The 23,922-nt window shown below is 35.7% G+C and overlaps 1 protein-coding gene across 11 annotated transcripts in view; it reads right to left on the bottom strand.

The window, feature by feature from the left end:
- Positions 1-3,592: 3,592 nt before the first annotated feature.
- Positions 3,593-23,922, bottom strand: part of Mbnl3 (muscleblind like splicing regulator 3) — a 114,652-nt gene continuing 94,322 nt past the window's right edge. For 5 of the 11 annotated variants that reach the window (XM_078034269.1, XM_040285614.2, XM_040285608.2 and 2 more), the window contains 6 exons: positions 23,035-23,310; positions 19,319-19,469; positions 17,075-17,110; positions 14,420-14,514; positions 13,245-13,318; positions 11,318-11,507 (listed from right to left, as the gene is read on the bottom strand). In XM_078034269.1, coding sequence (XP_077890395.1) covers positions 13,262-13,318; positions 14,420-14,514; positions 17,075-17,110; positions 19,319-19,469; positions 23,035-23,310 — 615 coding nt within the window. In that variant the 3' untranslated portion in view covers positions 11,318-11,507; positions 13,245-13,261. Of the gene's footprint in view, positions 11,508-13,244; positions 13,319-14,419; positions 14,515-17,074; positions 17,111-19,318; positions 19,470-23,034; positions 23,311-23,922 lie in introns of all 11 variants that reach the window. The other 6 variants (XM_021734818.3, XM_040285631.2, XM_040285620.2 and 3 more) reach the window with 6 other exon arrangements.

Here is a 23,922-nt window from a genome sequence, read left to right as displayed (position 1 = left end):
CACACTAATGTAAAAATACTATTTAAGGTTTTTTTAAAAAAGTCTATTATTACTTAATAAGTTATTCCTGTTTCCATGAATTTGTATGTGTGGTACTGAAGATTGAACCCAGGGTCCTGAACATGTGCTCTAAGTGCTCTACCACTGAGCTATATCCTCAGCCCTCAAAAAGTTATTTCTGGACTAACTTTTCTGCTAGCTATCCTAACAATATCTGGAGTTTGTTTGTTTGTTTATTTATTTATTTATTTATCTGAAGCACAAGGAAAACATTTCTCCAAGATCCAGAGAGAAGAAGAAAACAATAGTGAATGTGGCGGGGGCTCACTACATTCCTTGGCCATTTTTCCTGAGTGCTTTTGGTGTCCCTTTGGCCCAATGACTCTAGAGATCCCATGTCTCTTTAAGTTCTAGAATATTTCTGGTGGTGTACAATAGGAGAAAAGACTTGCTTATCACAAGTGTCTCTTGCATTTGTTGGTGGTTCTGCTTATGGTAAATATTTACTTGATATTATCAGTGAAGTCTTGTACAACAGTCATGAAAGTAGGGTGTATTTGTTAGGACAATAACTCATTTATTGACAGCTAGAATCCCAAATTATGACTACTTATTTCCTGGACTCATATGGGTTCAGGTTTTCCTAATATAACCTCCCATAAATAAAAAAAATTAACTTGGGACTCTGTTAATAGAAATTAAAAAGGACTAAGACACTTTGAATGAACTAAACACACAATTTATTAAAGAGTTAACAAAGGCACATCAATAATCACTTACAATGTATTTATATATAATTAACACAAGTAGGATTCTCTGTTACATGCCAATTTTTTCAACAAATAATTGTTCAATTCTTCAGGTCATGAAAGATAAAGGCAAAGTCTCAGTCCCAATCTTAATCTTCCCCATCCTCTTCTTGAGAACTACACTGATCCCTGAGGGGCAGATCATCATCATCTGTAGCCATATTATATCTCTAGAAAAGCATCCTAATTGCAGACACTCCTCAGATTCCTTTAAGTCAAGTTTTCAATGAACAGGCTCTCTGCTTTAGCAGATGCTGTCTCTGCTATTCATCCACTGTTACTCCATGATATTTCACCTGTCTCTCTGCATTTGCACACAGACAGTGCACTGTATCACTTACAGGGAGACATCTCCATCTCTCTCATCAGGAAAACCTGTCATTTTGTATGTGTCTGCTGTACTTTATACTGGAAACTCTGCCTGCCTCTGCACTGTGCTGTTCCCATGCACAACACAAAAGTGCTAGATTTTTTTTTTGGTACCAGGGATTGAACTCAGGGGCACTACCACTGAATCACATACCCAGCCCTTTTTTATATTTTGTTTAGAGACAGGGTCTCACTGAGTTGCTTAGGGGATTTCTAATGCCCTAAGGCTGGCTTTGAACTTGTGATCCTCCTGCCTCAGCCTCCAGAGTTGCTGGGATTACAGATGTGCACCACCTCTCCCACTATAGAATTTCCTTCTTATATTGACTTCTGTATCCACTTCAGAATTCTGTACTTTTGCTTTGGGCATGTCTCTACAGATGAGAATTAGACTTTCTGTACTTCTCACAAACCTTATCCTATGTCCCAGTAGCTGCCCCTTCTATCTAAAGTACTTTGTTTGCAGTGGTTTGCTTTTGTTCCCCATATCCACTGCCCTCCTAAGGAAGAAGTATAAGTTACTAAAAGGAAAATCTGTGAGGGCTCAGTTAAATGGGGATTTCTAGTACAGGAAAGAGCCAAGTTAAAAAACATCAGAGTATGTGTGTTCACCTGTTAACACACATGCCTATATATTAACATGTATAGGCATTAGATCACTCCAGAAACAAAATCATGTATTAGGCCTGTCTCTATGTCATGCTCTGTACAGATGCTGGTCATGTGCATACATTCTACCTGTGGAACTTTGAGATATTCACAGTCTAGGCAATATTTTGGGTTCATTATTATATCAGAACTTTCCTGATAATTAAGATATTACAAGGGTCTTCACCTTTTGGCCTTTCTGAAGTGGTAAATGACTGCTCTATTGGTCAATAGGAATTTGATGCTGCTCCTAAATTCTGAGATTCAAAGCCTAGAGGTTTGCTTCAGTAAAACATCTCATTTATCCATGCATGTGGACATCTGATATTCAATACTGTACCATTGGAGAGTCTTGCCTTTTTAAATACAAACACTCCCAGGAGGGGCAGCACATGAAGCACTGCCATTCCATTACACAAGAGTATGATTTTTTTCCTTAGATCTCAGCTATGAGATGCTTCCCATAGCCTGAGATGACCAACAGGAAAGTTCTGAAGGGAAAAATTCCAGATCTACTAAGAAGGCAGGCCTGAGAAGTTGCTACCACAGGGCTTTTAGAGAGCTAGAGACCACCATCAGGAATGAGGAAGGGAGGGCCTTTGAAGGGTGTTGTGAAAGAACAATGAAAAATACCCAAGACAAACTTGGTTTACTTCTGGTTTTATCTGTGGGTCAACTTTCCCCTAACCAATAGAAACTCAGTTCCCATTTTGACAATGGTTGGGAATGCCTGCCCTGAATTCATACCCATCTAGCAGCTTCAAAGAGAAAGACATAAACTGAATTCTGAGGAGGCCAAAGACCTCTTGTAGATGTCTGTATACTGAACTGGTTTTAGTGCTGGGATTATCAGACTAACAGAAACACATGTGACACACCAAATGAGGACTTAAAGTTGGCTTATCAAGAAAGGCCAAAGTGGAACCATATTAGAAATAGTAAAGTAGGGAACAAAGAGCAAGAGGGATCTATATGGTACAGCTGATGCTGGATAAGGACAGAGCCTCCTCTCTGGCCCTTGTCGCTGTAATAGATGGGTCAATAATACTTTATCACAACCTCTGATCCAAACTCCCTTGACTTCAATTTTCTACTAGCCAGACTCCAGGAGAGGGTTCAATGCAGAGGAGTTCCTGATTAGTGTTTTTTGAAGCATTTAGAAATTGAACAGACTAAAGTATTATCAAGTTACATTTGTTTTGTTAAAGAATAAAATGGTTATCTTTCTGTGCCATTTATTGGAGATAACCAATTTTAGGTGACAGAAAACCCCTTAATGGAACAATTCATGCATCTCATTGTCATGAAAGCATTGATGCCCATCTTGAGAAGGATGAAGTGAACAACATTGGTTTCATATGTTACACAGAAGATGCAGAATGGAAATGAATAACTGGCACATCCAAACTTCTAATAATGTATCTTAAAACATTCCTCAGGATTTCTGAGGCACAATGGAAACCAGTGAGCATGATCTCAAAATTCTTACTTTTCTTTTATTAAAATATATGTTTTTCTTGTGTTAATAATTTCATTCTTATAGGAATCATAATCTAACACAATGGCTGTATTATCTACATAATTCAAAATACTGGTAGGTATTTGGAACTAAATTTACTATATGTATGAAATATAATGTTAAGCCAAATCACAAATTTAAATTTTATATTAGAATTACTAAATATTGGGATTGATATATTAGAACATGAATAGCTTTGAAGTGAACTCAATGTGTGAATATGGATTCATAAAAAAAGACATAACCAAAGAATTTACATACTTTATTAAAAGAACAAAAAATGACATAAAAGTAGCGTACTAAAATGAGTTGCATAATGTATACTTCTAAACACAAACAAGCACTACAGCACTATAACTTGCAAAAAAAAAAAAAAGTCAAAGCATCTGCCGTTGAGGGAATGAGCTATTGCATTTTAGAGACAAAACATCATGGGAATGGTTTTTATTAATAAAATATTCTGATCATTATTAGAAACTATAATTGTTGCACAGGGTTAATAGTTTTCTTAATATAGGTATTTTCAAGTTACCATTTTTCTGCTCCCAATACATGTTTCCATTGTCTATATTCCAGAGAGTTTTATAAATGCATAAAATCAGCCTTTTAAAAAAGAGTATATTTAGGATCTTTTTTTTTTAAAATCTAATTTACAGCTGGGCATGGTGGCACACACCCATAGTCCCATCTACTCAAGAGGCCAAGATGGGAGGATTTCTTGAACCCAAGAATCTGAGGTCAACCTGGGGCAATGTAGCCAGACTCTATCTCAAAAATAAAAAACAAAAAAATCCTTAATTTTAAACGAATGTAATTGGGTGCATGGAAACAAATTATTCACTTTCAAGAAACTAAAGTTGCAATGATAACAATAAAAGGAAATTTATTTTGGGAAGGTTATCCTCAGAATCAAATGCCAATGATGTTCACATCACTCCCTCAACTGCTAGACACAAAAGACAACAATAAAATAATTTGCTTTCCATTACTAACAAATAGCATCTGTATATAGACTTAAGCTTTGGAATCATGCAGTTCTAAGATAGATAAATCTTCAGGTTATGCGTTTAGGAGAAAAAAAAATGCCTACTTAATAGTCAGGTTACTTTTCGGTGTTGTTACAGAGGTATTTTTTTTAAAAAAGTAACATGATATAGAAGATGACTAGTGAGGAATGTTTACAGTATCTGCAGAGTGGTAACTTATTTCACAGTGATACATTTTTTTTTCCTTTTAGGTAAACCGTAATTGAGGATGTGTTCTATATAAAAATAAATTCTCTCTGGAATAATTGAGCTTTTGAGTATTAATGAGTAATTTCCTTATAGGCATGGACAAGTAAAGGGACTGGATACTGAATTAGTCAAACTGAATCCTAGCTGAGGTTATTTTTGGGTCTCTCATGCATTTGTTATACTTCGTTTCCTAATTTGTTTTACTTAAAGACAGCCACTGTGTTTAAGCTCCAAAGAATGCAACCCAGATGCTGTCAGCAGGCACACCATGTTGTAAATTTATTGAATATCTTCTGCAATGCTTCTAGGGCCATTCTTGCTATTTTATGGATGATTTTTCCTGACTTAAAATCTCAGAGTTCAGGCTGGGATGTGGCTCAGTGGTAAGAGCACTTACCTAACATGCATGAGGCTGTGGATTCACTCCTCAGCATGGTAATAAAATAAACTAAACCACAAAAAAACTCATCTCTCTCTTGACCTTATGAAAATATATTCTTGTGGCTTATATATTCACAAGGTTATGTCAAAACAAGGACATAGGTTAAATTGGGAAATTATGTTGGTGAATTCTTAACTATAGAATGTATGAATGCTGACATTTTACATCAATGGAAATGGTGGTTAGATTGTCAGGCTGTTAGTTGTATGGTTATATGACTGACTCTTAAGTGCTTATGAAATGAGGAAGTAAAAAGAAAAAAAAAGAGAAATTTCTAACTAGCTGGCCCTGAGCTATTTGACAACTGTAAGGCTTGGATTGCTTTCTGACTTTGGCTTATTTTTCTGTCTCTCTGTTTGTGTGTGTGTGTGTGTGTGTGTGTGTGTGTGTGTGTGTGTGCGCGCGCGCGCTGGGGACTGAACCCAGGGCCTTGTGCATATTAGGCAAGCACTCTACCACTGAGCCACATCCCTAGCTCTATTTTCTATCCTGTGAGAACTAGAAAAATGGGCTGCTATGCTCCAGTTGCAGCTCTCTTAAACCCAGGATGGGCTTCTTGAGAACAAGAGCTACATGTCCCAATTTGTGAAGGACTTAAAAGACCTAGAGTGATCTTTCCCTTAACCTATCTAACCTCAACATTTCCTGTCTCATTTCCTGGGCAGGATAAGAAAGTTCCATGTCTATTTGTAGGTGGTGTGGAGCTAAAACTGGCAGAAATGATCAGATTGAAACATTCTCTTTCAGCTCCTATGTTATGGAAGATTTTGGCTAGTTCTCTTCTTAGTTAAAACAAAATATTGGGAGGCTGAAGTGGCACATCAAAGTACTCTGTAATCTAGTAAAATCAGGTCAGAAAATAGCTTCCACTGAGCAGGTATAATGTAAATAAAGTTATTTCCAAAGTTGTGTCAGAAGCTTGTTTTCCTTTGTTGAAGGGGATGAACTGCCCTATACTGGTCACACTTAACTGGTAAGTAAGCTCTTTTGACTGCCTATTTGTTTGGGGGCCTGAATCTTAAAGGAGGAATAGAGGTCAACAGTAACAATTTGACTATTTCTTGAATACACATTAGTTGGCATACATATTAACTGATGCATATAGCAATAATTTTCTGGGAAGGATGAAATCTGATTTTAACATAATGAGAATAACTATTTTGTAATTTTAAAGTATATTTAACTGCTTGCAATCATTAAAAAAGTAAATTCCTTCTAGAAACCCACTTGGTGTGTGTGTGCATGTGTGTGTGTATGTGTGTGTGTGTTTGTGTGTGTGTGTTTCCAGTGGGGGTTAATTCACAAAGCAAACAATCATTGTTAGTTGTCTTGCTGAAAGAAATAACTTCTGCTCTTGTTTAGTGCTGTTAGCTAAAGTTGACCTTTCTCTGTTATCAGCCTTTTCTTATAGTGAGTTGTAGCAAACTAGAAAAGCATCCACAACAGCAAAGCAAAAAATCCTCCTTCTCAAGGCCTTAGAAATAACTCTTTCTTACTAATGTTTCCACTATCATCACAGACTTCTTACGTTAAAAAAAAAAAAGCTCCAAGGATTGCTTTCATGAACTATGTACATAAGTGCAAAAAAGGTGTGTCTCACACATCCGCACCCTAACTGAGACAATCAGGTAACGGCAGCATATGTCTCTTAAACACTGTCAAGGGGTCATTCCACAGTATCTTTATGTATGGTTTTGCAAATATGAACTGATTTCAAAAAATATTTTAGTCATCCTCTAATCCTCATGTAATTGTATACATAAAACAGAAATTTTGCAGCTACAGATGTTACATGACTAGGATAATTTTAGTTATAAAAAAAGAGTCAGGTAATATTTTATATATTCAACAATTCTGTTTTGATGTCAAAATACTGAGGAATAACCCAATCCACACAACAAATTCTATAAACTATAAAGCTTGACTCTAAAATCCATGTGTTGTAAACTTTTTGACCAAAAAGTCACACAAGGACACAAATTCAGCTTTCACATGAGACTTAGGGATTTAAAAAAAAATTCAACCATATCTATTTTCTGAGTTTTGAGCTGTAGCTTTGACATGCTCATACTGTCACAAACCATGTATAGTTTACAAATAAAAATTTCACACACACACACACATTGTCTAAAGGTAGCCATGTTGTAGTTTTGTTGCCAACGCAACGACTAAATATAATTAGTTAATAATTATTCTTTTTGTATAAAGGTAAATTTGTTCTTAAACTGTGAACTGTAGAGAGTTGTTATGGACTGTAATCTACATTTGCCATGCTTCAATGTCAGTTTAGAACTTATCCAGATGGAATGAATATATGTAGCAAAAACTTACACTTTCCCTAACTCTCTTTCAAAATTAAATCCATCAGTTACTTAGAGATACAAAAAGTAATAAAATAAGAATCTTAAAAACTAACAATAAAAAAATGAAAGCACGGCACCAATTAGTGATGGTGCTCAGAAACCTATATTTGTAGTTATATATTTACAGACTGATTAGACTAGCAACTACATTTTCTAAAAAAAGTTATATTTTTAAATGCTACTTATTCTATTGCCTTCAACAGGTACTTGTTAAACTAGGCCACTATGTTACTAAATCTATTAATCAAATTGGGAAATCAAATTTCCCACCTAAATTTTACTTGTATCTATTTCAATGTATGAGAGATGAAAAGAATTAGGACTCCAGTTTCTAATCATTCTGAGTGCCACAGCCTACTCTACAGACTAAAAGAACTCAGGAAACTTGTGGTTGCACTTTACCTGAGAGCAACCTCATCGACACTCTCCAAAGAGGGGGAAAAGAACCAAATAACTTTCCAAGTAGCACATGAACCTTCTCTCTTATTTCATAAAATGCAATTGTAAATCTGGTTCCTTATTCAGACATCATCATTATGCTCACTGGTCATGGCATTAAAAAGTGATTCAGGCTGTAAAGGCTAATTTCAGTTGGTTCCTGCTGATGGCAGGGAGAAGGTACTGGCATTTTCCCAAGTTGGAGAGCAGGTGAGCTAAGGGCTCCCATTAGTGAACACAGCCAGTGCTGTAGGACAACACTCATGGCAAGATCAAAGTGCTTTAGCATGTTCAGAAATGGATGGAGTTGGGAGAAGATGGCTTTCATGATTAACTACAAAGTAAAGACTAATCTAGAAATGTGAAATGAAATGCAACAGCTGGGAGTGGAATCATGCTCTCATTGCAAAAGTAAATACTGTATTTAAATAGCAATTTTATGAATCCATTATTTTAATTTCATCTTAATCCCTCTTTAAAATATACTTATGCTATGGTCACATAGTGCTTTTGGTGAAAATTGAAACTACTAAAACCCTCTTAAAAGGTATTTTTAGATTACTTTTTCTGTATGGATGACCCATTTTATCCAAGTTTCAGCACTCTTGCATAGTTCTGCAAAAGGCTGAGAAAAATGGACAAAACTCATAATTTTGGATAAATAAAAATAGAGGCCCTTGTAAACTACAAAGATTATAAACTGTTAACTAAGAATCACAAGTGATTAGAATTTCATATATACAATTCATTCAGTAAATTTTTGCTTAGAGTCACTGATTTTGTGACTTGTCTTTATAACTTGAAATTTATAGTCTAATGACTTATCGGTCTTGTTTTCTCTTGAAAAAAGATAATCTTAATAAGTCATTGCACAACTAGCTTAAAGAGTACTATCTTAAAATTTCATTTCTCTCAAAACTCTGTTGAATTTGATCAAAACTTTAGGGCTTTGAGTTTTCTTTCTTTAAATTCATTTTCATAACAACTTTAAAAATGCCAACAGTATAGAAAATTGTGGCTCCAAAATACAACTATCATGGATATCCCCCATGAATCTCTTACTACAAATAAGTCATTTTTAATGTCTTCCAGTGCTTAAAGCAATAGGAAAACAGCTGAACTCTAGGTTTGTTGTCTCTGTACATCTTTGCCACAAGTTTAAAAAGTTCAATGAGATAGTATGTTGCATCAAAATGTCAAACTCCATAAAAGTTCATTTTGCACAAAAATTTCATCTCCACTGATCAGCTCAGGTGCTTCCTTCCTGGATTTATGTGATCAGATCTGCCATTCTGGAGAGGCACTGGCACAGATTATACAAAATTCAGTTGCATACAAAAGACATTTCAAAAAGGCATACTCTACTTTCTTTTCTAGCAGTGTTAAGATTTTAGGAAACAAATTAAGTGGTTCAAAGAGTCCACTGGGAAAAGTTAGGACAACTCTTGATCTCTTGCTCCAGGCAACACTGTTAACAGATAACAGTGGCTCAATACAAGCAAGACTGACTAGAAATCACTGTTGACCAGGATTTGGATTGATAGTTAAGATCAATGGGATACAAATTACCTGGGATAATTTTGTTCTTTTGAATTGTGAGCCAAACTGCTTTGCTCAGGCTTTGCCTATGGAGTCTGAAATGTTCTGAAGCAAAATGTGAGGAGAAGGAACAACTGGTAGTTCTGAGTCCTACAGTTGGCTGGGTATCCCTGAGCAAGTTACCTGCTCTGGGTCTTAGTTTGATCAACTGTGAAAAATCTTTGCCAACTCTATTGTTCTACAATTCAAACCTACCAGCTGGCTTTTGATATCCTAAATCAGATTTTTTTCTTTGATTGTCATTTTCATGAAGGAGAAAAACAACATATATATTTTGTTTTTATACTTTCCCATGGGAGAATATATATTTAGTAGAAAATATTAAATCTAATTTGTGTAAAGTATCATATGTTTCTACCACTGTATAAGAGTAATGTTAATAACTCAGTAGAGTGGAGGAGGTATGCTATGTATGTACTACAGGAATGGATTAATTTCTATTTTTACTGTGTGCAACTATTTTATAAGTATTAGTAATGAAAATTCAGCTCATCTCTGTGGAATATAGCCTCTCTATATTAATCAAAGTGTGCTGTTATCTCTCTATGAACATATAAAAAGGTTAATGAGTCCAAACAATAAAAAAGCTTTATGATGCAAAGGATTCTGATGTTAAAATCTGGCCAGGGAAACACTTGTCACGTGTCATGGGTGCTGGCTCCTTCACTAAAATGTTAAACAGCATTGGAAATTCAGTTAAACTTAAGCTAAAGACAATTGTGGACACCTTTTCAAGTTCTTTTGCATAAACCAAAGAGTAATTTTAAATGTCTCCCTGGCCCCAAACCTACAATTTCTCTGAACCTGTACTCAGGCTCCCTCTGTGATCAATAGAGAAGATTGTCCATTTGGGGAGGAAAGGCCTCATTTGGAACCAATTCTCTTTCACCCTGACTGACTTTTGCTAGATTGCATCTTACTTATTATTCAAAGAGTAGTCTAAAGAGCATGAGCCATTTGCATTTGGAAATGGCACTTGTGTAAAAGGTTACATTGCAATGGTTTTACACACTTTCTGCCAGTATGTAAAAACTATCTCCATGCCCCCATCTTTCTGTTTGATTTATAACCTGCAATTAGCATACCTTTAAGCTCCCAAGTACCAGTTTCTCAGCTGAAGATGACAAATGGCTCAATTTTAGACACTCAACCTAGGAGACAGGATTTCTTGAGATACAAAAAAAATGTAATGGGTACTTTATATAATTTTTAGTATAAATGCTGAGAACTTCATTAAAAGGAAAAATTCTCCATTTTTAGGCCATTTAAAAGGAGTGTATTAGGAGTTCATGTTTGAAGAAGTTCCTTACTTTGGGTGGTAATTATTTCTCTCTCACAAAAAAATCTAGTAAGCTTACTGAATTATGCAGGGTCAGATCTACAGGTACAAATTATATACATGCATGTTTATGACCAGGTTTTGTGCACACTCAAAAGTGAGGCCTTTTACATATCTGCCTCTAGAAACCTACAGAAAGATTCTAAAGAGAGCATATTAACATAATCCTGTCATGTTTTCAAGCACATATACTTCTGTTCCCCACTAGTAACATTTTAATTTTTATCAAACACCACACATATACAGCAAAACACTATAGTATGTAAGACTAAATTCAACCCAAACCAGTACAACACAACGATGGGGAAGATGGTACTGGACATATTTGTTACATTCTAAATCAACCCAATAGACTATCCTGTAAACACAAGTAAGGTAACACTTCAAAAACAGATAGTTTATCCACCAAGAATGTAGAGTAAGCCAACAGTACAGTGTGGAAATTAATTTAGCATACTGGTTATTGGAAAATCACAAATGTTATGGTCAATATTCTACCTGATAATTCAAACAAGATGGGTAGCTTTCTATATGGGTCTTGTTTTACCATCTTCGCTGATTTTTAATTCTTCATTTTTTATTCAAATTTGTTGGCTGGTACATTTTCTCTACTTAATATATTGACTGCACCATGCTTATTGTTGTGTTGGTAGAAGAGGACATTTGAGAATACATATAGAAAGGCCATATGGAGGTTCTCATGGAGAGATTCCGGTACTCTGTGACTCTGCTGTTCAGAATTTCGACTGAAATGGGAAAAACAAGAGAATGAGTGAGACATATTGAAGGGTTACTTTACTAGGAGTTAGGATACTAGTTCTTGCTTCAGTTCTGAATTTCAGTTTGTTTATGCATCTGTGAATATGGGGCTGTTGTGAATGATCAGTAAATAGCGACAGCTATGACAGTCTATGGGAAACTTCCAGTGAGAGTTATTGTGGAGAACTGCCCTCAATTAAAAGAGATACGTTGTTTCAGGCATTATCTATACAATACCAAAACTTTTTGCAGATCATCCACCCATTGGTTGATCTCCTTCAACAGGTACATATTGGAAAAACATGTTCAATACCAAACACTTTGAAATATGCCAATAGTAAGTAAACTTCACACTTTATCAGAGTGTTTTAAAGCCATGCAGAAATAGCCTAAGTTAGGCATATAGTAATGTATAAAACTGTTCTGACCTCTGGAGAAATTTTCAACACTTCTTACATATAGAATGCCTCTACATTTTCCAAAGGAAACAAGTAAAAAGAATCATTCTTCTTAAGTGTATTTTGTTAGAAAGTTAATTATAATTATGACGTTTGTTTACCTTGACATGCATAGCCATTGAAAAGGGAGCAAGGTGTTGGCAAAAATCTACATTCTCATGTATGGTGCTTTGTCCAAGTTGCCACTATCCCAAAAACATCCCTGAAAACTATTACCATTTATGCTTCCTTCTGTTATCCCATGGATTCAGAAGTGTCTTTTTAAAAAAACAGTCCTTATGATGAAAAGGACTTGTTTATCTGCTGTACATCTGGCAATCAGCTCTGTTCAAAACAGAGTTGGTGGCCTGTGTATCCTCAGCAGCACAGAAGGATTAGCTGGGAACATAACTGCTGCCTCCTTCAAATGACAATGCGGCTGTGAGAACTTCAAATTTTCAATGACTAATGTATGTAATTCAGAGTTGGTACACTTATTTAATAAGTCCCTAGAATTAATATACCTAGCTCTCTTAAGTGGCTTCAAAAGACACAGGTTCAGGTGCATAATTGCTCAAAGTATGTGCTACCATGGGCTCCATACGAGGCAAAGAGGAGATCAAGGGCATAGGGGAAAAATCCAAGAGCAAAAGAATTTTAAAATAACATGATTTCAATGAAAGTAATGATTAAATCACTTGATTATGCTACTCAAAACTTGAAACAGCTGGAGCAATTCTGGGTGACTTATGTGGAAAACAACATAAGGCAGCTGACTGTAAATGCACTGTTTTCCACAATGTCATCTGAGAAGCATGACACTGTCTTTAAGATAATCATCTCAGTTAAATCCTAACAAATATTACTTTTGGGAGGAGTGCTGGGAATTGAACCCAGGGCTTCACACATTAGGCACACACTCTACCACTGGGCTACATCCCTGGCTCTACTTTTTTACTTCAATAAAAAATAAAGCTATAAAAATGTTTAGAAATTAGAGTTCAAAAGCAACTTATATCTTTGGCTAACAAATCACACTTCTTTAAAAACAGGCAACCATTGCAGAATTTGTAAGTTGTATTTCCCAGTTATCAGCTGTCATTTCCATATTAAAATTGCATTTTGCTTTCTCATTTCAATTTGGAAAATTTAGAATGTATACATCAAGATCTAAGTCATAAGTGATATTTCAATGAAAATATTTAGCAAAGCTGTAGCAAATACATTGTGTAAATAAAAAGATAAAACCTAAAAATATTATTTATATTAATACTTAAAGAAACTTACTGTTCTACTGGTAACTTCTACATCTGTGAAACAAACATGCTGCTATTCAGTTCATCTATTGATAACTGGGGTATCTACAGTAGTAAAAAAGATTTTAGATTAAAATGATTTCTTGAGAGAATTCTGTTTCTTTTGTTCACTGCTTGGACATGGTAATCAATGATGATAATCAATTTCACAGAAAACCTTAGATATAATTTTTAAACTTTAGACATATTAACTATTTCCACTAATAGCAAAGCACAGATTAGAATGTGGTTTGCTCCATAATTAATTAATGCTCTGTGTGTTTCATGGTGATCATGCTTGTAATTTAAGTAGCAGAGGAATTTTTAGTCTGTGGGCATGGTTAACACTTGGCTATGGCAGAACAGCATTATTCAATAATTTTCATATTTTTATTTTTTCATTTTTTAGTTCTTTTTAGCTATAAATGGCAGTAGAGTCAATCTTGACATATTTATATGAACATGGAGTATGTCTTATTTTAATTAGGAGCCCAGTCTTGTGGATGTACATGATATGGAGATTCATTGTGCTGTATTCATACATATGTAACCATCTTAAATTTCAAGACTCCCCAAATACTACTAATTTGCCAGTGACTCTGTCAGAAAAATACCTAAAGAAAATGAAAATCAAAACAACAAAAGCACATCTAATGTTTGTATGAGATGGAATGTCTGATGTAATCATTGGGTAATGATAAGGATAGATCTGTGCCTTGGAAAGAAATGTGATGCCTTGCTTTCTTTCCAATGTATCTGAAAGTAAAAGTGATGATTGTACTAAGTCCAAGTTCAAGCACAATAATAAAAAAAATGACAGGAAAATCAATTCTCATTTTGACCAATGAGAAAGCATTTATGAAATAGTACAGTATATACATTTCAGGATTGGTATGGTAGCAAAAAATTAGTTATAGAATATCAAGAATGACATCTGTTCACTGATTAAAAATGAATAGAATCCCACCAATCACCCTTGGGATGAATGGCAAAGTATATACAGCATCTTAGAATGTATAGAAAAGTAAAATTTGTAAATGTGACAATTGCTTAAGAAACATGCAAATACATGGACCAGTGTCTCTCACCAATCCAAAAAGCATACACTGTGCCTTCCCAACATATTGTAGTTTTCTAGGTCTGAACAGGTGAAATAAATGGCCAAACCTGATTGCCTGTAGTTGTTGCAGCGTAGGGAACGCTGGTTGCAGGTGTTGTTGCGGCAGACACAGCGGTAGGTGTAGCACCGTGCATCATGGGCACTTTCAGTAGGAAACCATGGAAGCGACACACAGGAGGGCGGAGCATTTATGCAATGATGACATTCGATGGAATGGGGTGTGGTAAGTATCACAGCAACAAGCCAAGTGACATCATCATGATGGAAACACCAGGGTGCAACATGCAATCACAGTCAGTGCAAAGCAACACGGCATGGGAGGAGGGAAATTTAAAAAGAGAAAAGGGGAAATCCAATTATAGTTACCATTAAGGAAAAAGGAACCATTCTCAACATTTAGTAAGTTTTTGAGCAGTATTGTATTGTAGTTGACTCAATAGGTCAAATTTTCAAAAAGCGTTATAATGAATGTATATGAAAAAATACCTAATGCTACCAGGCTATCTATCTGAAGCTAGTTAAGCAGACGAGTAACTGGTTGCATATTTTAAAGGAGATTAGGGAATTGTGGATTTGTGTTTGAATTCACTGACTTTTATGGACATGAATTACTGCCATTGGATTTGCAAGTGCAAAGGGGCAGTTTTATGTATACTTACCTGATCTGCCTGCAAATAAAAAATGTAGTTTAATTGGTGGGTATGTAGTAGGGGAGCAGATATCAAGACTTCAGTGGACTATTTGTGCAGATTTTTAGGTACACCTCTGACAAGTTCCTTGGAAACTTTGGCTATTTATCAAACATATACATGGAACCCTTCATAATAAATTTTGTCTTCACAACCAGTATTAGTGCTACAATGGCTAGCAACTGTAAAATCAGTATTAGTGCTACAATGGCTAGAACTGTAAAATCTTTTTCAGGATGTTTTTTCTTTGCCTTCTCTAGTTTTTTTTTCTGAAAGTTTTCTATGTTTTTCTGACTTCCATTTTACTTTGGAAAGTCAAGCAGGAAATTGATGTGTGATTGGCAGGTATACGATAACTTATTGTGTCTATATTAATTGAATTCAGACTTTCTGAAAGCCTACTGAGAAAGTGAATGGCCACATGTAATGTTATAGAAACCAAAAAGTTATCCCAAATGGCTATTAACAGAAACTCCATACTTATCCCTTCCACTCAACTCCAGCTACCTATTACCTACAGTTATCCCTTTATTGTCTCACATGCTGATTTGAAAAACAATCTTATTTCCCCTTTGGAAGCACAGCAACTACACAGGAAGCAGCAGCACTAAATCATGCAATTTGCATTCCTAAGCAGAGCTCTGAAAGTAAAAGGACAGGGAAACATCCCCAAGAAACAGGTCACCAAATGTCAACACAGAGACACATATCTCAAACTTGCAGAAGTCTGTTCTTCTAATTGTATGCATAGAATGTTCCAGTTAGTATCAATGGACATGTTGTTAATTCCTACAGGGCAAGCTAATCCCTCAATAACAGAGGCCTCACTCCTGTTGTCAGGGGTCAGAACTTACTATGTAGTGAGTGCTGTTTCTATGTGGCAATCATCTTGACCTTTTTATTTTATCTGCATAAGCCTGTTAGTGCCTTTGGAGACTGTAACTACTCTACTCCACTAATGGGATGAATGTCAAGTTGTTGCAAACTCTCAAAAAGGATGGGAGGAATTGGGTTCATATGAGATTGTGGGTTTGTAAAGGGTGGGACTTTCCTCCCTGCATTGAAAAAAGCTATTTTCTCCTGATCTGTTCCTGCTTCTTATGAGGAGTTTAGGACCTGTAAACTCCCCAGTTGTTTTCTCATCCTTTTCAGTATTAGTGATGGGTAAAATGGCTTGGAGATGGCTACCAGGTTGTGTTGGTGGCTAGTGGCTAACTAAAGGATCTGTACGTAACTGATTGCTAAAAATGTCATAACTGCCAAAGAGTCATTTTAAAATGATTCTGCTGTGTCTAGGTTCTGTGCAGATGGCACTTCATCCTAGAACACTACAGATTTCAGCACAGAACACTGAAGAATGTTTTGCTTAGGTCATTCTTTCTTAACATCTGAGTACTGAATGGCTTAGGTCATCTGGATAACCTTTTAGGGGAGGAACTATTTCATTGTACTTTAGACATTTAAAATATTTTACACTTTTAAAATTATATATATATATTATATATATATATATAATTGCCCAGTCTCTCTCTCTCTCTCTCTCTCTCTCTCTCTCTCTCTCTCTCTCTCATAGTGCTGGGGATTGAACACTGGGCCTTCTGAATGTGAGGCAAGCACTCTACCCACTGAGCTATATCCCCAGCCCTCTCTCTCTCTCTCTGTCTCTCTCTGTCTCTCTCTGTCTCTCTCTCTCTCTCTCTCTCTCTCTCTCTTTTTAAGTGTATCATTCTATTATATTTAAATTGCCCAGTTTCTCTAGGAAAAGAAACATGTCAGTTGTTATTATTTGGGGGATGGAAATAGAAAAATGGCAGGGTCAGTATTTGGCCACAGTGGCAACCACCTAGGACTTGACAAAATAGGATTATTTTAGTTCCACAAAGCACCATAGTAAATGTTAAATACTCAGAAAATGACCAATCATATCATTCTGTCACTCCTCTCTTTCATAATCACAGTAGAATAACATATTTTTAGATTAGAAAAAGTTGAGAATTTTTGTACAAAACCTACCAAAACTTGAAGCGGGTGCCATGCACAGTATTGGCCCTGTACACCATGCAGAAAAGCGTGGAAAGTAAAGAAAAGAGAGATTTCATTATTAAGGCTTTACAGATGGAAATGAATTTTTAACTAGAAAGATACTTTATTTGAAATATCAATTAATCAGCACATGCAAATCCAGTAATCCTTCATGCTTATAATTACAGATTAGCATTAAGATGACAAACCCAGTTAATCAAAGTAATTCTTGAATTCTTAGGTTAAAAAATGAACTTTAATTTTTCTGTAAAGAAATTATCTCTTTTAAATTATATATTTATTCTGGGCAAATATGTCATAAGTAATTTTTATCATAAAAATTTCATTTGTTACACATAGTCTTTTCAAAACATGCTTCAGTATCTGTATCTGGTGCCTATTTTCCTATGTACAGCATTAAACTATTAACACTGCCTCCTCCATCTCATTGAAATTGAGGACTTCATTATGAACATATGACAAGATTATTTCCCTCAAGAAAGGAACCTCAGCCAGAGAGTTTTTTCATTTTGCTATTGATTAAAGGAAAGGGAAATTTTCTCACATTTTTTGCATGTAAATCTAGATTTTATACTGACCAAAACTGGCAAAAAAAAAAAAGAAGTCTAACTTCTAAACAAAGCAACAGATTAAGGAAATGTAATAGGAAATGTAGAGTGAACAATGTATATTTTTCCACATTCAACCACCTTGGCTAATACTCCTGAACTATGCAACTCATTCTATAATACAAATGGAAGCAGCCAAACTGGAGAGATCTAATGGGTAGGAAATGACTAAAAATCTTTTATTGGGGGATACTAGGGGTTAAAAACAGAGGCACTTGACTATTGAGCTATATCCCCAGCCCCTTTTTAATATTTTATTTAGAGATAGGGTCTTACTGAGTTGCTTAGGGCCTCACCAAGTTGTTGAGGCTGGCTTTGAACTCGTGATCCTCCTGCCTAAACCTCCCAAACTATTGGGACTACAGGCATGTACTACCATGCCTGGCAAATGACTAAAAATCTTGAAGGGAAAAACCACCAGAAATAAAGTTACCTCAACCCACAATGGTTCTCTTTTTTACTTTGTGGACATTGCATATTTTTTCTTAGGTTTTGGGGAAAAGTCTAAAACCATTAGATATCAGTAGTTACTTTTTATAAAGTGATGTAAAAATGTATTAAAGAATTCAATTTTTCCTCCTCAGAAACTATTTATATAAATGTGTGTAACTTAAATGGTATCATGAAGAAGTCCATGGTCTGTAATGAAAGATTGGTTTTAAAACAATTAATTAACAGATTGATTTGTTAATTAACTGTTTTTTCCAAGTTGTAGTATATATTCTACATGTTCTTCATGTTTTCAGAATTAACAAGGCTTTCTAAATAGAATTTTAAAGCAGATATTATTTTCTTTTAATAATAGTTTCCAAAGTTGGACTTTTAGGATTCTGGGGGGAAAAAGTTTATTTTTATTTTCAGTGGTTAGTATTTTTCAATTTATTCCTAAGACACCATATGCTTACTCTTAAAGTAAAAACCACTGGAAGAAAATTATTTTCTGCATATATGGTATTTATTTGAATGAAATTCTGGCTTTAAATTTTCTCCTCAATTAGGCTCAAAACTGTTATATTATTAAATATAGATGAATGTAAGAGGTAATACAAAATATGCTACAAAGTATCAGAAAGTGTAACAAACTGCTATGTTTTCATATTAACTTGTTCAAGAGTTAGAAGCTAAAACTTCTTATTTTATATATACTATACTGTGCCATACTATACTTCATGTAAATTTAAGGGTAGTTTTAAAATAACTGCCTTTGGTATATCACAATCTATGGACTACAGAGTTTTGTAATGCTGATGCTGGAATTATTTTTATTTTATTTTATTTTGGGGGGTAGCAGCCTGCTGTCTGTGAAAATGATACCTAAGAGTCAAGGAATTAGTTGAGATCAAACCAAGCAAATCAATCACAAGAAGGAAAAAAAAAAAAGTTAAGACCTTTCTCCTACTTTGATTCCAAACCATTAATTTTCAGAATCATAGAAAAACAGGTTGTTTGACAAGTATTAACAGATCAAGCATAATTGCCTTGTTTTATTTCTAATCAGTCAAAATGCATGTGGATATTTCTCCCATGAAAGCCCTTTGAAAGTTGCTTTGCATCATATATATTCACAACATCACTAAACTCGAGGTGCCCAGCGCTGTGTTCTCACCTGTTGGGATAAATGCCGGCTGTGGGAGCTGCATGTTAGCCAGAGTCTGTTGGCAGTGGAAAACATTTGGATTAAAGACCGGGGTGGCACCGTTGGGCTTTTCAATGGCCGTTCTCTTTGGTATCAGTTGAAGTGCACCAGGCTGCAGGGCCTGTGGGGGAGGGATGGGTTAATCACAAGTAACAGAGTGAGTAAAAAATATAGTCAAATCAAACAAGCAGTAGTTATATAATGAATGGCTGGGAATTCTCTGCAAAGGTATCCATTGAGCAAGACATTCAATAAGCAGCAGCTGCACAGCAAGGTAACCAACTGCAGAGATGAAGTAGTTCACTGAATAAGCAGTTAGGCCGAAACACAAGATAAAAATACCAGGGAAAAAATAAAAGCTTTTCAACATCCCTAATTGAGACGTCATTTGAACAGGATGCAACAGAAAACTATTACAGCAAATACATTTACAATTAGCATCATAGAAATGCTCATCTATTAATCTGTAAAAATAAGATTAGCAGAAGCAACAGGTATGGCAGCAAAGAAAATCCTGCCAGTTAAAATTCTAATATGGATCTAGGAGATACGAGGCATACAGATGATAAAACAGATGCTGTTAGATTGGAGTCTGATACCGAGCCCTACAAAACAAAATCTAATTAATACAAAGACCTCAGGTTCAAATCCCAGAAGTGTATGTTTCCTAACTCACATGTAAGGAAAAAGAAAGTCAATCATTCCTCCCCTGCCACCTACCACACCTGGGTATGATATACAGTTAAGCAAAATATATGCAGGTCTATTTTTTAGAGGATCACTGTGCATTTTATTATGCACCATTTGCTTTGTTAAATCCTGTAAGGATTAATTCTAAAACCTATCAGCCTTTTAAACCCTTCTTTCATGTCTACATTTCTTTCAAAATCCCACTGTGCTTATAGTACTCAGATCTGCTCCAGATCCATTGAAGAAGTTTAACATTATATTTTTTTCCCTCAGCAAATTGTACATTACTTTAAAAACACGCCCCAGCAACAACCATTACGTATGCTCCAAATTCTTATTGAGATACTGACACCTGTGCAGAGTCACTAGCTTTGCAAAAAGGGTTATGCCATGACCTCATTATTCCTGGGGCTATCAAGGGCCTAAAGCTATTTCTTTTTTTTTGGGGGGGGGGACTCTGCTATCAGTGCACAGAGTGTGACAGGTCTGCTTTTTCTTAGTTTACTTCCATCTCCTAAAAAAGTGAGATGAAAATAAACCAAGTAGCTTTAGATTTCCAAACTGATCTGAGAGAAAGACGTGGCAAAAGTCATGACTAAAATCATAAACTTTAAAGCATAATTGATCATTTTGAAGGCCTTTTATCACCTTTGAGGGAAAATGGATTACCTGAAGACTTCAATAGAGTAGGACAGGTTATTTAAAAGATTTCCCCTTGGTTTAGTATGGTGGGGGTGTCCCTTTCTTTAGAAAGTTAGGAGCATGTATGATCATCAGAATCAAACTTGTGTTGCCCAGTAAACTACAGATTAAGGAAAGGCCTAGACAGACATTTGATTCATGGTTCCTGGCAAGGAAGTACTGTTGATTTACTGCTGGGGTCTATCTTGACAGGTTAGCACCCAGTTCTGATTGGCTGGTGCTTATACTGCCATTAAGTATTTCTCAATAATCAACACTGGCTAAGGCCTCAATGCCCTCATCACAATCTTGCCAACTTACCAAAGTTGTATTTAAGTGTGGATGAAATAATTATCAACCCTCCAAGTCTTTTTTATACCTTTATTTTATTTATGTATTTTTATGTGGTGCTAAGGATTGAACCCAGTACATCACACATGCTAGGCAAGAGCTCTACCACTGAGCCACAGCCCCAGTCCATCCAAGTTTTTTTTTAATGTATGCAAATTGCTCAACAAAGTCAACCTGAGCTATATGTCTGCAAAAGGTAAAAACTCCCCTTTTATAAAACATTTCTACTTTGAATCCTTAAAATTATAAAAAGATTAAACATCTTCATAAAGCTCTCTTTTTATTTGGTCTTACCTTAAAGAAATTCTTATGGGCTAAATTGATTTTACAACTAAGATCCTGCTGTGATCTGTTACTCAGGAAGGAATTTTATATTGACATTCACAAGTACTGGTTGAGGGCATACTACATAATACTTAGCTCTCCAGATGGAAATTTGATGCTCATATGTAACCTGCATTCTATGAAACATACTCAAATCATCAGAAATGGGCAGAAACATGAAGGTCTCATGTCCAAGCATGGGGAGAGATGCATAACTGAACAAGCAAACCATTCTTTTTTTGTTCATCCTGTTTGTGTGTTCATTTTTTAGGGGGACAAGTGCATTCTTGTTCCTTTAATAGCCTCACATCTTTCCTAACTCTATGTAACTCTAACATAATAAAAAACTGAAGGACTGCTGGGCATGGTAGCACACACCTGTAATCTCCGTGGCTCAGGATGCTGAGACAGGAGGTTCACGAATTCAGAGCCAGCCTCAGCAAATTAGAGGCTAAAGCAATTCAGTGAGACTCTGCCTCTAAATAAAATATAACAAAGGGCTGGGGATATTGCTTAGTGATAAAGCATATGAGGGTTCAATCCCTGGTATGAAAAAACAAAACAAAAGCAAAAACCAAAAAAACCTGAAGGATTTATTGTCCCAGCTACTTTGGAGGTTAAGGCAGGAGAATCACTTGAGCCCAGGAGTTAGGGGTCAGCCTGGGCATCATGCCAGATCCTATCTCTTAAAAAAATGAAGGCTTATATTCTGCATTCCTTGATATTTTCCTAGCTTAAAAGTCCCTCATTCAGAAGCATTTAAGACAAAAATATTTGATCAAGATTTTTTAAACATTCCTTAACAGATGATGTTATCCAGATCCAAAAAAAAAAAAAAAAAAAAGAAAAAAAAGAAAAAAAAAGAAAAAAGCAAGTATGTTCTACTTTGGTGCTCAGATCCTTCATGAAGTAATGTGTTCAGTTCTGAAAATAGATGAGTATTGAGATCTTGGGCTGTTATACCCTATTACATAAGGAAAGTTCCAGTTGTCCAAAGAAATAAACAGCAAATGGCACATTTAATTGACAATTGAGACATACTTGAGGAATCTTTCAGTGTTATTATGTAGAACTATATTTTCCCCAAAACTGACTTACTAGGACAATACAAAAGCCAGGCCTCTCTTAGTCCTGAGGAAATCTCCCCATAGCCTTAGCAGGCTTCTGTCTTTTGTCTTCTCCTTTGCCTACACCAGGCCTCCAGAAAGGAAAGGTAACCTTAACCTTTAGGAAATTAGAACCTACTTAATATCCCATCTTTCAAGTACTCTGTTCTGAAAAGCATTAAGGACGTGAGTGGCAAAGTGCCCTCAAAAGTGGTTCACAGAGCAGAAGCAACTTTCCGCCTTTCTGGGATATTAAGGGTAGTTAGACTATAAAAAGCACTCAAAAACAATTTACTGCTTAAATTATAGAGTTCGCCCTTTCTCTGAAAATGGGAGAAAGAGCCACAGTAGGTTAAAATCATTAGTAAAGCTTTTAAATAATTACCTTTAGAAAATCTTAGTAAATAAAGTAGAATAAATAGGTTCTTTTTTTATCTAGCTTATAACCTTGACTGTTCATATTAAGATACACTCATGACTATCCAACATTATGGTTATAGAATATTTGACAAATTGATTTGATAAATCATTTACCCCAAAATGGAGAGGCTGCAACTGCTGGTCTGTTCTTACCATCGCCGTGGCAGCCGAGTGGTTCATCTGGTGATGAGCTGCCTTGAGTTTGGCTTGCAAGTGTGCAGGAGGATGAAAGTACTTGCATTTCTCCCGGGAGCATCGACCTTTGATGTAATCCATGCAGATTGTCACAGTATTATCGCTCACTTCAATCATGGAAACATCTGTAGGGTGAGCATAGCGGCAATCGTTCTCCCCCCGGGTACAATTTCCACGCTGAAATTCACGGCAAACCTTAAAGAAGAAAACACAAAAACACAGACACAGACACACACACACACACACACACATATCAGTATGATGACTGGAAGGTGGTTGGCTTTCATTTGCTTTGCCAATGCATGCAAGGATAATTATATACATTTTGTCATTTACTTAAGGAAAATCTGAAAAGATGAAAGCTAATCAAAAGCCGTATTCACTATAGGATGGAAACACAGATAATGCATTTCTAGAAAAAATTCCATCCTCCACAAAGGAAAGTTTTTCTGTTTTCCTTACACTGACCTAAACTTGTATCTGAAAGTATTATGGAAAACCGATTTTAATCTTCCAGTTAATACACAGCCTCAAGTGTAATTAGTTTTTTTAAGATTCAAGATGAGTCTTTATCACACAGCAACACACTGGTAATTTTCCAAGGCCAACTTGTGAACCATGATTGAGTTACATGTACAATCAGATTCCATTGCAGTACATCACCAGGCATTTAAGGGGCTGTCAATGGAGCTAACTTTCTACAAAATCAACTAATCATTTATTTCAATTTACAAAAAAACCCCAACAATTAAGGAAAAATGGAAGGACTTTGGTAAACCAAAAGCTGTTGAAAACTACTTTTTGATT

Source organism: Ictidomys tridecemlineatus, chromosome X (assembly GCF_052094955.1).
Source record: "Ictidomys tridecemlineatus isolate mIctTri1 chromosome X, mIctTri1.hap1, whole genome shotgun sequence".
Classification (NCBI taxonomy): Eukaryota; Metazoa; Chordata; class Mammalia; order Rodentia; family Sciuridae; genus Ictidomys; species Ictidomys tridecemlineatus.
Note: the sequence above shows the minus strand (reverse complement) of the source record. Positions and strands in the feature narration are given on the sequence as shown.